This window comes from Nycticebus coucang, chromosome 3 (assembly GCF_027406575.1).
Source record: "Nycticebus coucang isolate mNycCou1 chromosome 3, mNycCou1.pri, whole genome shotgun sequence".
Lineage (NCBI taxonomy): Eukaryota > Metazoa > Chordata > Mammalia > Primates > Lorisidae > Nycticebus > Nycticebus coucang.
The window spans coordinates 144288432-144303179 of record NC_069782.1 but is presented as its reverse complement, the minus strand read 5'-3'; the positions used below and the strand labels follow the sequence as shown (position 1 = coordinate 144303179).

The following is a 14748-nucleotide window of genomic DNA, read 5'->3' as shown; positions in this document are numbered from 1 at the left end:
TAGCTCTTCTTCAACTGTACACCTGGTAGCATGCCAGAAACAGTACCACTAGGGAACCCCTCAGGTAGAATTCCTGACCAAAACAGAAAAGAACAAGTAAACACTAGCAGCCTTCACCAACAGGCAGCTACCACTACCACAAACACCCACAGCCTCGGACAACAAAGACCTCTCTAGGCTTCATCAACGTTGGCTTAAGCTGACAGAGATACATGAAGACCCGAATGCTGCACCCTTCCCCTAAGAGAAAACCGCAACCCAACCTGCAGGTTACCTCACAGCCACCTGCAAGTGAAAGTATTCTCACACAAAAACTTATTCAAAAAGTCAGATAGAGACACCTACTCCCTCAAATGCATAAATATCAATGCAAAACCATCAGAAGCACACACACACACACACACAAAGGCAAGAAAATATGACACCACTAAAGGAGCACAGTTTTGCAGAAAATGATCTCAAAGATACAGGAATCTATAAGCTACCTGAAATAGAAAACAAAATAATTATTTTAAGGAAGCTCAAAGAGAGAGAAAATGTAAGGAACTCCAAGAAGACCATATATGAACAAAACTAAACGTTAAACAGAAATCATTTTTTAAACAAACAGCAATTCTATAGATAATACAATGAATGAAATGAAAAATAAGAGAGTTTTGACTACATAATCAATCAAGCAGAAGGAAGAATCTGCAAATTAGAAGATAGGTCTTTTTCTAACTAGAAAAAAAAAATGAAGACGAAAGCCAATGAAACTTATAAAATATCATTAAGCAAACCAACCTACGCACTATAGAATTTCAAGGAGAAAGAAGGAACAAAAACTTATTTTTAAAAATAATGACTAAAAATTCCCAAATCTTATGAAAGATGTGAAAATGTGATCTACAGAGCAGAACATTATCAGATTTGATCCAATGAGAACTTGACTGAGACACAGACACCAGAACTGACAATATAGAAAGACAAAGGATCACAAGAAACTAAAGTGAAGAATTATATGCCAACAGAAGATATAACCTAGAAAAAAACTGATAAATCCATACAAAAATACAATTTGCCAAAACCAACTAAAGAAGAAATAGAAAACCTGAACAGACTAATAACAAATAAGGACATTAATTCAGTTATCAAAAACTTCCCAACAAAGAAAAGCCCAGGAACACCTGGCATCACTGGTAAATTGTACTAAACATTTAAAGAATTACTTGTCAAAGTTTTCCAAAAGAATTGAAGTGGAGGAAATAATAACAAACTCATTTTGTGAGGCCAGAATTGAGTCCAAGTCAGAGAAGGGCACTACAATCAATGAAAATTGAGTAGTGTGGGGATATTAGTCAAAGAACATAAATTTTATATACAACAGGGTATATCAAAAGTCACCCATAAGTCATCATACACAAGGGAAATGAGAAATTGTAGCTAAATGTACCTTTATTTACAAAATATTTACTACATAATTTTACAAAAAGATTGCCAACATGCAGAGAATATTTTGAAAAATTTGGGGTTTTTTTTTGAGACAGAGTCTCACTATGTCGCCCTGGGTAGAGTGCTGTGGCATCACAGCTCACAGCAACCTCAAACTCTTGGGCTAAAGCAATCAATTCTCTTGCCTCAGCCTCCCTTGTAGCTGGGACTACAGATGCCCACCACAACACCTGGCTGTTTTGTTGTTGTTGTCGTTGTTGTTGTTATTGTTGTTTGACAGGCCTGGGCCAGGTTCAAACCTGCCAGCTCCGGTGTATGTGGCTGGCACCCTAGCTGCTGAGCTACAGGTGCCAAGCCTATTTTGCAAAAAAATGAGAAAGGACCCGAGTAGACATTTCTCCAGAGAATATACAGATGGCCAACAGGTATATAAAACAGTGCTTCAACATCACTATCAGAGATGTGCAAATTAAAACCACAAAGAGATGTCACTTCACACTTGTTAAGATGGCTATTATCAAAAGTGTTGGAAATGGATTCGGAGCAAAGAGAACCCTTGCACACCACTGCTGAAAATGTAAATTGTTAGAATCATTATGGGAAATAGTATGGAGATTCTTCCAAAAATGGAAGGACCAGGTGGGTGGATAGCCTGAGCTCACAGGTTCAAGACCAGCCTGAGCAAGTGCAAGACCCTGCCTCTAAAAATAGCCAGGCATTGTGGCCAACACCTGTAGTCCCAGCTACCTGGGTGGCTGAGGCAAGAGAATAGCTTGAGCCCAAGAGTTTGAGGTTGCTGTCGGCTATGAGACCACTGCACTCTACTGAGGGTACCAACGATCTAGCAGTCGCACTACAAGGTATAGATTCGTAAGAAATGAAAGATCTGTACTCTTGGATTCTTTGCTGTATTTTTCCCATTAGCCAAGATATGGAAATAATTTAAGTGTCCATAGATAGATGAATGCATTAAAAAATTATGATACATAACCATATAGACACACACACATACATGTACACAAGGGAATATTTTTCGGCCTTACAAAAAGGAAAATCCTGCCATTTGTGACAAGATGGATAAGCTTGGAGGATATTATGCTAAGTAAATGAAATAGTTACAGAAAGACAAATATTACATATCACCTAATAGTGAAATCTAAAACAATTGAACTTATTGAAACAGGGAGTAGAGTAATAGATTCCAGGATTTAAAATCTCAATTAAAATATTTAACTACTTCAAGTATAATAATTGCAAGTTTATTGTAGTCCTACAAATAAACACATATGTGCTTTAATATAACATATTCCTTAAGACAAATGTAAGAATTTTAAGAAGAAGGGAGGATTAGGTTCTATATATCTTGACTATACCAATTATTTTCCACATTTTGTTTTGGGGAAGTGAAGTATTTCAGGGAAGTGAAGTATTTCAATCTCATTATACAAATTTTGGTTTGGCTTCCAGAAGAGATTACTAGTATGTCTTCAAAATAAAATCCAATTTAGAAACTTAATTTCTAACCATAAAATATTCATGAACATTCCGAAGTAGCTATATAATGGTTTACAAATAAAATATAATGAGATAACCAAGAAATAAAGAATAGAAAAAAATAAATATAATAATCATATCAATTTCAGTTACTATTTAGTAAGGTCTATAAATGAGACCTTTTCCCTTCAATCATAATTTGAATAAAATAAGTATAATTTGATCAATATTTCTATATGACTCTTAGAAAATAAAACTATACACCTACAATATCAAACTTTTAAAAATCTATATGGAAATACTTCTGGCATTTTTCTGATTATATAAGCATCTAAATCAATCATACTACAATGAAGAAATAAATGTCTCAAATTAATTTCCATCGCAAGGTTTACTGAGTAGTAATTTATACTAATATTTCTTGAAGATTTAAGTAACTACCTTAATTTAGGTGTTAAATTGACCTTACAAACAAGAAGAAAATTTTTTCCAGTAAATATGCTTTTAAAAAAAATCACTCGCTCATCCCACAAATGATCTCACAGAAATTCATATAAATAAAACTTGCAAACACACTAGTCACAGAGTATAAGCTATCATTTATTAATTTAAGGGTAAGGCATAATCTATAAATCTAGAATTGTAAAACATAAAAGCCCTTAACAGGGGCTGGCACATGTAAGCTATTCAAATATCCATCAGTCATAAAGGAATGAATAAACAAGCAAATCCCAGCATCTCAACACAAAGGCTTTTTTTCCACAAAAGCATTAATGAAGAACATAACACTTCACTACGACTTTGAGATAGAAAGAACAACCCAGTTGTTTTCTAGAAATAAATCCGAAGTCTTCAGCAGCCTATCACTAACCATAACCAAAATGAAACGTAAGGCACACATCCTGCATAAAACAAGAAATCAATGAGGGGAGGCACTGAGTCTTAAAGAGGTGACTATTAAATATTGCTAATCCTGAATCATTAATTAAGGATTTAATTATGTTTAGTATATACTGAAACAAAAACACATTAACTCATCAAACCGTTTCAAATGGATTTACAAGAAAAGAGACATTCATTATCTCAGACATTTTATAGAGTCTGTGACCTCTTTCTATCAAGAGTTAGTACATGTTTTAGTGTTACTCAAATCAAGAAATGTATCTATATAATCACTTTGGACAAAAACAGGATTCTTATTCAATGCTCACTACAAGTAAATACTCTTAACACTTACCTGTATTTTAATAGGCCAAGAAAAGTTGCTGACATACACATAGAATGTAATGTTAGGATTACTTCTAAAATTAAATTTTTCATAGGAAAAACTATCTCTGTATTCCTTTATATTAGTCTTGGAAATTATAGGAGTCTCTTCCCCAGATATTGTTCCAGCTAAAATGTAAACAAAAATGACAAATTTAAATAATTCATATAAGGAAACATATCTTTATGAACTTTACATAGCAAAATACATACTAGGTTTAGCTTAGATTTTTATAATTGATTTTATAAAAATGTAATCTAATACACTCACATTTTCAATTTTGAAGAAAAAATTAAAAAATGAATCTACAATATATAATGAAAATAGGTTTAACTGAAAATTATTTTCAGAAATACTACAACTGATTAAGTGCTGTGTACCAGCCACTATCTTAGAGACTTTATGCTCTTTCTAATAACAATACTACCCCAGAGGTATTATCATGTCTATTTTTCAAATTAGAACCCGAGCCTCATGAAGATTAAAGCACTTGCCCCAAATTACAAGTTACTGAGTAGTAAATTCTGTTTCTGAACTTGGGGATATATGGCCTGAGCACTTTCTACTTACTACTCCACAGAGCATTTCAAAACAAATCAGATCATACTTTCATGTGTATCAATACAATTAGAAGATGGAAAATAAACCAATTTACCTGTCTTACCACAAACTGAACCATCACTACCTTTAAATAAATTGGATGAAGGTCATAATTTAAAACATGAACTGAATTTACTTAAACACATTTTAGGTACTCAATATTTGACAAAATTAAGCAAATGGGACAAAGCATTTCCAACAATCGTAGAAAGACTTTCATGTTAATCAACAGTAATATACTGAGTAGTTGAATTAATTTTAAGCGACTACCTATTCTAAAATTACCTTGTGTGCTTTTTTGAAAAAATGCAGATTCCATGACCCTATCTCCCTACCTGAAAAATCAAAATTTCTGAGATAAGGTTCTTAGAAAGAACATGTGATTTATTGCATATTAAAATTCCCTTTCTAAAGTAATTAGAGATGTTCTATATATTTTTGTAGATGCTTTTAAACAGAACAAGCTATCATGAATTTTTAATTAATGAAACTCACAGTGCCAAGAATTTACTATATATTTGGTACTTATAGTAACAAAATATCTGTATATTTGCCTAAACTTCTCATTTTTCACAAGTGTCATAGGTTCTGCAATAGCAAAAGATCTCTTAATCCATGAAATCTAGGTATTTGTGATTCTACATATTAAAATAGTATAATTTAATTTTCAGAAATCAAATATAAATTTATAAATCCATAATATTTCTGTATAAAAAAACAATTTCTAGAACATTCATACAAGAGTATACCTTTGATACCAAAAATAGAAAGCAATAGAAGGTCCTAAGACAAGTATAACAATGTAAACATACATTTTCATAATTCAACATGAAGATTTGAACTCCTTAGTTATGTTTTTAAAGTCAATAATTTCAATTTATTAACTTTCTTATGGAAGACACATTACAAATAGGTTTTTAGCCAATCTTCACACTAAAATGCACAAGAAAAGGTATATTTCTAAGTTTGAAAATAATACACAAGTTGTTACTTTTATGTTATAGCATGCACAGAAGAATTTTATTATTTTACATAAATATTAAAGTTAACAATTACATGTACAGCTTTAATAGTGAATGAAGTAATTGAAATCTGTCCGTTTAGTCATTACAGAAGTAATCTATCTTAATTAACATCTCCGCATTTCATATCACTGCCATTTTAAAAAATTAAGTAGTGTATAATATTTGTCACTCCATCTAATTTTAACTGAATAAAGGATAAAGGTAACAAAGTAATGAAGCTTTATCCATTTTTCTGCTTCTTATTTTTATCAGTAACAGCCCAGAGATTTTGGTATATATTTAAAATTTCACTTATGTAATTAACAGTAAAAGGTCATCAACTTCCAGATAGGAACACAAGTAAGAAACATGACCACCAACATTTTTTTACCTGTTGAGCCAACCGACCATGTAATATTGAGATTGAAGTTGTTTGATGCATTAATTGATATGTCCAAATTTTTGTTCGACTACCAAGAAAGAAAATATTAAAGTTAAAAAAATACAAATTACATTAGATAGATATGACTTAGCCTACTGATTTATCATGTCCATATTATATTTCTCAAACTCTACATATTTTGTAAATATCCAAGTGAATATGTGTTGATGCCATTTATACTTCTAAACGAAATACTGTGCAATAAATTCAAAGGTAGATTTAAATTTCTCATTTATCTTTTCTGTTATAATTGAGCCTTTTGCATGTAAGACATAAGCTGCTGTAATTTAATATTTTTATTGTCTTTGTTTATTTGTGATTAACATTTAAATGATACAGGTTTGGATTACTCCAAAGTACCTTTGGGCAATATAAAATTGTTTTATTAAAAGACTTATTTTTAGATGCATACATATTTTCTAGTGGAAAAATACTGTACATACATAAACTAAAACTTCCTGAGAAAAACAGTGAATCTACTCTAAAAAAAGAGCTGATCGCATTATTCAAACAGCTATACAAAAGGAAACTGAAGAATTTAATTTTATGTCATTTGATCTGCTTTTTGTCATTCATTAGTTGAATACAGACTCTTTCCATTTTATTTTAGGAAAACAAATGTCTAAGAGATTTTGTTAAATGTTATTATTTTGTTACTCCAAGAATTAAGAAACAGAAAGTAAGAACGATTGTAACTATTTAGGCCTATGGAAAGGCAAAGAATGATACTCATATTAAATAAATACAGCTTCAGGCACTGAGTTCATTATTCTTAGTTTTAAATATGCAAAGATCAAATCTATACTGCTAAGCAAGACTTGTGAGGGGGAGGGAGAGAGTAAGAGAAAGAAAGAGAACAAAGGGAGAGCAAGGGGGAGAAAAAATACCAAATCCTTAGTGTTACTATTTTTTTTTCTAAATATGATAATGCAGGTAAGCCAATATAAATATCCCGAATTTTCTGTATGGCTTTTAGGAGAAAACAAATACGTAAGCAATTAAATTCCCAATTTCTGACATAACAGTCTTCATGGTAAACTGACTAAAGGACATGGCCCCACCCTGATGGACAGGAGTAGACAGAAGGAGCATCATAGAAAAGGCAGAGGCTGCTGGATGATGTGTGACTGAGGCGTCGTCCATTTGAATGACATCCCATTTGAATGATTCACACTAAGCCCCAATCTTACATCTCCAGATAATATCCACTCTTAATGATTTCCCTACATGGAGGACAGCTGTGCTTCTACGAGAAACACTATTAACAGTGTTCCATACCCATCAAAGGATATTCTCCTCATACTTTCCCAAAAGCAAATATGATTTCATGAAGAAGAATAATCTTGAAAGAGCATGCAAAATAAAATGTATTATTATAAAGCTTTGATTGCTATAAATATTTTTCAGGGTAGTGCTCATTAATATTACAGAAATAGCTTCTGAGAATATTAAGTAATCAAAGAAAAATAAAGTCTTGGAATTTAAATATATTCCATACGTCAAAAGGATATACTACCTTGCCCATGACAGCGATACTCAGAAATGGCCATGAGTGTAAAATGGAAGCTAGCATGTCTTGAATTCATGAGTTTTATTTTGAAATAAGCATGTGCTTTTAAATGTGTAATTAAAAGCATAAATTATTTTATAATAATATACTTATACATACAGAGAAATAATATATAATATTAATAATAATTATATAATCTTAATATATAATCAAAATTACAGGACTCTGCAAAATATGAAATATTAAACTCACAATTCTTTGAATCACAAGAATACCTAAGTTTAGTGAAAAGAAAAAAATTAATTAACAGGATTAGTCTTTACTACAAAAATCCTAAAACAATTCTGAGAAGAAAAGTCAAAATGGATGAGAAAAACTTGACATAGTATAATTACATTATGAATATAATAATATCTCCCCACCTGTTCTGGATTTGCTATAAAGTTTATGGCAGTATGGTGCCGATCGTCTTCCTGTAATAAGCTGAAGGTAAACTGATAGTCAATCAAAAGGCTGTCTGTGGGAAACAAAAAAAATAGAATCCTCATACGTACTTTAAAAAACTGTCTGAAAAACAAAAGTTAGGTGAAAATATATTGCCTGTTAGTACTGAAAATTGTTATCATTAAACATTAGTGGCCTATTCAAAACTAGAAAAATATAAATATTTGTTATCAAAAGCAAAATGCAAACCACAGATGTGGAAGAAGTCATCATTGTTTAAAAATAATATTGATCAATTCTGATACTATTACGAAAATACTGAAAATCATGGAAACTACAAAAGTGAGAGAATAAAGTTACCTATCATAACTACAGAGAAATACAGTTAACATTTTGGTGTATTTTATTTCTATTAAAATTCTGTAGATACGGGCAGCACCTGTGGCTTAGTGGGTAGGGCGCCGGCCCTATAAACAGAAGGGGGAGGGTTGAAACCCAGCAAAACTGCAACAAAAAAATAGCCAGGTGTTGTGGCGGGCGCCTGTAGTCCCAGCTACTCAGGAGGCTGAGGCAAGAGAATCGCCTAAGCCCAGGAGTTGGAGGTGGCTGTGAGCTGTGACACCACCACACTCTACTGAGGGCAATAAAATGAGACTTTGTCTCTAAAAAACATAAAAAATAAAAAATTCTGTAGGTAGAAAGGTAGATATTTTTATAAAGCTTCATAAATTTCATAAAATCAGATTTCCTCCAGCTCCGTAATCATCGGAGATTTCAACACTCCCTTGGCAGTGTTGGATCGATCCTCCAGAAAGAAGCTGAGCAAAGAAATCTTAGATTTAAACCTAACCATCCAATATTTAGATTTAGCAGACATCTACAGAACATTTCATCCCAACAAAACTGAATACACATACTTCTCATCAACCCACGGAACTTACTCCAAAATTGACCACATTTTAGGTCACAAGTCTAACCTCAGTAAATTTAAAGGAATAGAAATTATTCCATGCATCTTCTTGGACCATCATGGAATAAAACTTGAATTGAGTAACAACAGGAATCTGCATACCCATACAAAAACATGGCAGTTAAATAACCTTATGCTGAATGATAGCTGGGTCAGAGATGAGATTAAGAAAGAAATCGCCAATTTTTTGGAACAAAATGACAATGAAGACACAAACTATCAGACACCGCAAAGGCAGTTCTAAGAGGGAAATTTATAGCACTGCAAGCCTTCCTCAAGAGAACGGAAAGAGAGGAAGTTAACAACTTAATGGGACATTTCACGCAACTGGAAAAGGAAGAACATTCCAACCCCAAACCCAGTAGAAGAAAAGAAATAACCAAAATTAGAGCAGAATTAAATGAAATTGAAAACAAAAGAATAATACAACAGATCAATAAATCAAAAAGCTGGTTTTTTGAAAAGGTCAATAAAATAGATAAACCTCTGGCAAACCTAATCAGGAAAAAAAGAGTAAAATCTCTAATATCATCAACCAGAAACAACAAAGACGAAATAACCACAGACTCATCAGAAATCCAAAAAAATCCTTAATGAATATTACAAGAAACTTTATTCTCAGAAATATGAAAATCTGAAGGAAATAGACCGATACTTGGAAGCACGCCACCTTCCAAGACTTAACCAGAATCAAGTGGAAATGTTGAACAGACCCATATCAAGTTCAGAAATAGCATCAACTATACAAAACCTCCCTAAAAAGAAAAGCCCAGGACCAGACGGTTTCACGTCAGAATTCTTCCAAACCTTTAAAGAGGAATTAGTACCTATATTACTCAACCTGTTCCAAAATGTAGAAAAAGAAGGAAGACTACCCAACACGTTCTATGAAGCAAACATCACCCTGATCCCCAAACCAGGAAAAGACCCAACAAGAAAAGAAAATTATAGACCAATATCACTAATGAATATAGATGCAAAAATATTCAACAAGATCCTAACAAACAGAATCCAGAAACACATCAAACAAATTATACATCATGACCAAGTTGGTTTTATCCCAGGGTCTCAAGGCTGGTTCAATATACGTAAATCTATAAATGTAATTCAGCACATAAACAAATTAAAAAACAAAGACCATATGATTCTCTCAATTGATGCAGAAAAAGCTTTCGATAATATCCAGCATCCCTTCATGATCAGAACACTCAAGAAAATTGGTCTAGAAGGGACTTTTCTTAAACTGATAGAGGCTATCTACAGCAAACCCACAGCCAATATCATATTGAATGGAGTTAAATTGGAATCATTTCCACTCAGATCAGGAACCAGACAAGGCTGCCCATTGTCTCCATTGCTTTTCAACATTGTAATGGAAGTTTTAGCCACCGCAATTAGGGAAGAAAAGGCGATCAAGGGTATCCATATAGGGTCAGAAGAGATCAAACTTTCGCTCTTCGCAGATGATATGATTGTGTATCTGGAAAACACTAGGGACTCTACTACAAAACTCCTAGAAGTGATCAAGGAATACAGCAGCGTCTCAGGTTACAAAATCAACATTCATAAATCGGTAGCCTTTATATACACCAACAACAGTCAAATTGAAAAAGCAGTTAAGGACTCTATCCCATTCACAGTAGTGCCAAAGAAGATGAAATATTTGGGAATTTACCTAACAAAAGACGTGAAAGATCTCTATAAAGAGAACTATGAAACTCTAAGAAAAGAAATAGCTGAAAATGTTAACAAATGGAAAAACATACCATGCTCATGGCTGGGAAGAATCAACATTATCAAAATGTCCATACTACCCAAAGCAATATATAATTTCAACGCACTCCCTATTAAAGCTCCACTGTCATATTTTAAAGATCTTGAAAAAACATTACTTCGTTTTATATGGAATCAGAAAAAACCTCGAATAGCCAAGACATTACTCAGAAATAAAAACAAAACAGGAGGAATCACACTACCAGACCTCAGACTTTACTACAAATCGATAGTGATCAAAACAGCATGGTATTGGCACAAAAACAGAGAAGTAGATATCTGGAACAGAATAGAGAACCAAGAGATGAATCCAGCTACTTACCGCTATTTGATTTTTGACAAGCCAATTAAAAACATTCAGTGGGGAAAAGATTCCCTATTTAACAAATGGTGCTGGGTGAACTGGCTGGCAACCTGCAGAAGACTGAAATTGGACCCACACCTTTCACCATTAACTAAGATAGACTCTCATTGGATTAAAGATTTAAACTTAAGACATGAAACTATAAAAATACTAGAGGAGAATGCAGGGAAAACCCTTGAAGAAATTGGTCTGGGTGAGTATTTCATGAGGAGAACCCCCCGGGCAATTGAAGCAGCTTCAAAAATACACTACTGGGACTTGATCAAACTAAAAAGCTTCTGCACAGCTAAGAACACAGTAAGCAAAGCAAGCAGACAGCCCTCAGAATGGGAGAAGATATTTGCAGGGTATATCTCTGACAAAGGTTTAATAACCAGAATCCACAGAGAACTCAAACGCATCAGCAATAAAAAAACAAGGGATCCCATTGCAGGCTGGGCAAGGGATTTGAAGAGAAACTTCTCTGAAGAAGACAGGCACGTGGCCTTCAGTCATATGAAAAAATGCTCATCATCTTTAATCATCAGAGAAATGCAAATCAAAACTACTTTGAGATATCATCTAACTCCAGTGAGATTAGCCTATATCACAAAATCTCAAGACCAGAGATGTTGGCGTGGATGCGGAGAAAAGGGAACACTTCTACACTGCTGGTGGGAATGCAAATTAATACATTCCTTTTGGAAAGATATATGGAGAACACTCAGAGATCTAAAAATAGATCTGCCATTCAATCCTGTAATTCCTTTGCTGGGCATATACCCAGAAGACCAAAAATCACAACATAACAAAGATATTTGTACCAGAATGTTTATTGCAGCCCAATTCATAATAGCTAAGTCATGGAAAAAGCCCAAGTGCCCATCGATCCACGAATGGATTAATAAATTGTGGTATATGTATACCATGGAATACTATGCAGCCTTAAAGAAAGATGGAGACTTTACCTCTTTCATGTTTACATGGATGGAGCTGGAACATATTCTTCTTAGTAAAGTATCTCAAGAATGGAAGAAAAAGTCCCCAATGTACACAGCCCTACTATGAAACTAATTTGGGACTCTCACATGAAAGCTATAACCCAGCTACAACTTAACAATAGGGGGAAGTGGGAAAGGGGGGGGGTAGAGGGAGGGGGATCGGTGGGATCACACCTGTGGTGCATATTACAGGGGTATTTGCAAAACTTGGTAAATGTAGAATGTAAATGTTTTGGCACAGTAACTGAGATAACGCCGGAAAGGCTATGCTAAGCACTGTGATAAAAATCTGTCAAATGGTTTATGAAGCGAGTGTATGATGCCCCATGATCATATCAATGTATACAGTTATGATTTAATTAAAAAAAAATAAAAATAAAAAATAAATAAATATTTATAATGGACATTTCCCCAAATAACATAAATTTCAGTTAATAAGTATTATGATGGGTATACAATTTTCTTGCAAGCTTCAGTGCATCCCATTCTAACTCAGTGAATATAAGGTGAATGGTTTCTATGAGCCAAATATGCTAAGCGCTGTGGATTCATATAAGAGACCCCTGCTCTCAAGTTCTCTGTATCATGCAAGGAGTAGACATATATATGTATATTATATATATAATATATGTAATCTTTTTTTAAAAATGGCCTAAGTACATCAATTAAAAAGTGCTGAGAATTTGATCATGAAAAAAAAAAAATTTCATAAAATCAAAATTCATTCAAAACATGAGCTTTAATGGCTAAATAAAATTTCATCATACGTTGTGATGCATTTACTTGTTTCTATTGTGGGAATTTCTACTTTTAGTTATTTAAAAATGATTCTGTGGTAAACATTATTTATATATATGAACTTTGTTCACATTGAAGAAAGGAATTCAGGGGAAATTATTTTTTAATTTTGTCCATATACAATGCTGACACCAGGATGAAAACATTTAAATGTTTTAAGTCATGAGTGGTTCTGCACATTACAAAAGAAGGGCGAAATACTGTTTATAATGTTAAACTGCTACCTTTAGAAAAATATCTGAAATTATTTCAAATAAATAGAGATGTCTTCTATTTTTTGGATACTTACCTTTCATAATGTGCCCTTATCCATTAAAAACTATTAATATAAAATGTAAAGATGGGATTATCCACGTTGCTTACTTGTACGCTTTATAACTTCATTTCTAAATGTTTTTTTTTTTGTATAATTTAGTATAAGGCAACAATTTATCTCTGAAAGTGTTATAGGCATCCATATGCCTGATAGAATTATGCAATAGGTAATAATTCTAATTTTCATCTGACTACCAAAAAATACAAAGAAAAATTCAATGTGCTAGTGTTGTTCTAGATCAATGGTTCTCAACCCTCCTAATGCCTCCTACTCCAGCCACCCTTTAATACAGTTCCTCATGCTGTGGTTACCCCCAACCATAAAATTATTTTCGTTGCCGCTTCATAACTGTAATTTTGTTACTGTTATGAATTGCAATGTAAATATCTGACATGCAGGATATATTTTCATTCTTACAAAGGGGTCACAACCCACAGGTTGAGAACCGCTGTTCTAGACACTGGAGATGCAACAATAAAAGATAAAAATTGTTCATGATTGCAAGAGGAACTTTACCTAACAATTGCAATCAGTGTAACCTGGCTTATTGTACCCTCAATGAATCCCCAACAATAAAAAAAAAAAAGATAAAAATTGTTGTCCTCATGCAACTTAGATCCTATTGAATGGACATCAGAAATTAATAATTTCAGTATATAGTATATCAGATGACGATTAAGTCTTCTGGAGAATAATAACCCAGTAAAAGGATAGAGTGTGCTTGTAATTTCGGAAGGAACATTTAAAGATCAAAAATACTACAAGAATAAGCCACAGAGTTTATTAAAGAAAACGTATTCCAAGAAGAAAGAACAAGTGTACAAAAACAAAAACAAGCCTTAGACGCTTTGGCATTAATGTAGGCAGGATATGACGCAGGAGAGGGTGAGAGCTGTGAAGGTCACAAGAAGTGGTTGGATACAGGGAATGTATTTGGGAGGTTTAGCAAACAAGATTACCTATATAAACAGATACAGCCTTTGAAAGAAAGGAAAGCAAAGTTTTGTTTGTTCGTTTGTCTTTTCCTAAGACCAAGCAAAAGTCATCATTAAGTAAAATGGAAATTGGTTTTATTTTGATGAGAATTGGGAGAATAATTAGGAGCCTAGTTTAGAAGATACTAAGTTTGAAATGCTTACTGAATAACTGGATTAAATGCTGATGATTACAACTGTTATCCAGCTAGACATCAGCCTGAGTTTGTCTAGCTGGATAACAACTTGTAAATCATCAGCATTAAATGGGATTTAAAGCCATGAAGGCAGGAAATCAACTTTGTGAACAGGTCTAAGGTATGAACCATGAGGCATATCAATTAAATTTTCATCCTGAAGAAAATATGGCAAAGGAGACTG

The 14748-nt window shown here is 33.2% G+C and overlaps 1 protein-coding gene across 1 annotated transcript in view; it reads right to left on the bottom strand.

The window, feature by feature from the left end:
* The window catches only part of ATRNL1 (attractin like 1), a 723386-nt gene that overhangs the window by 424127 nt on the left and 284511 nt on the right, over positions 1–14748 (bottom strand). Inside the window, exons 22-24 of the mRNA XM_053583937.1 lie at positions 8171–8265; positions 6188–6266; positions 4163–4320 (exon numbers count right to left, since the gene is read on the bottom strand). Coding sequence (XP_053439912.1) covers positions 4163–4320; positions 6188–6266; positions 8171–8265 — 332 coding nt within the window. The remainder of the gene's footprint in view (positions 1–4162; positions 4321–6187; positions 6267–8170; positions 8266–14748) is intronic.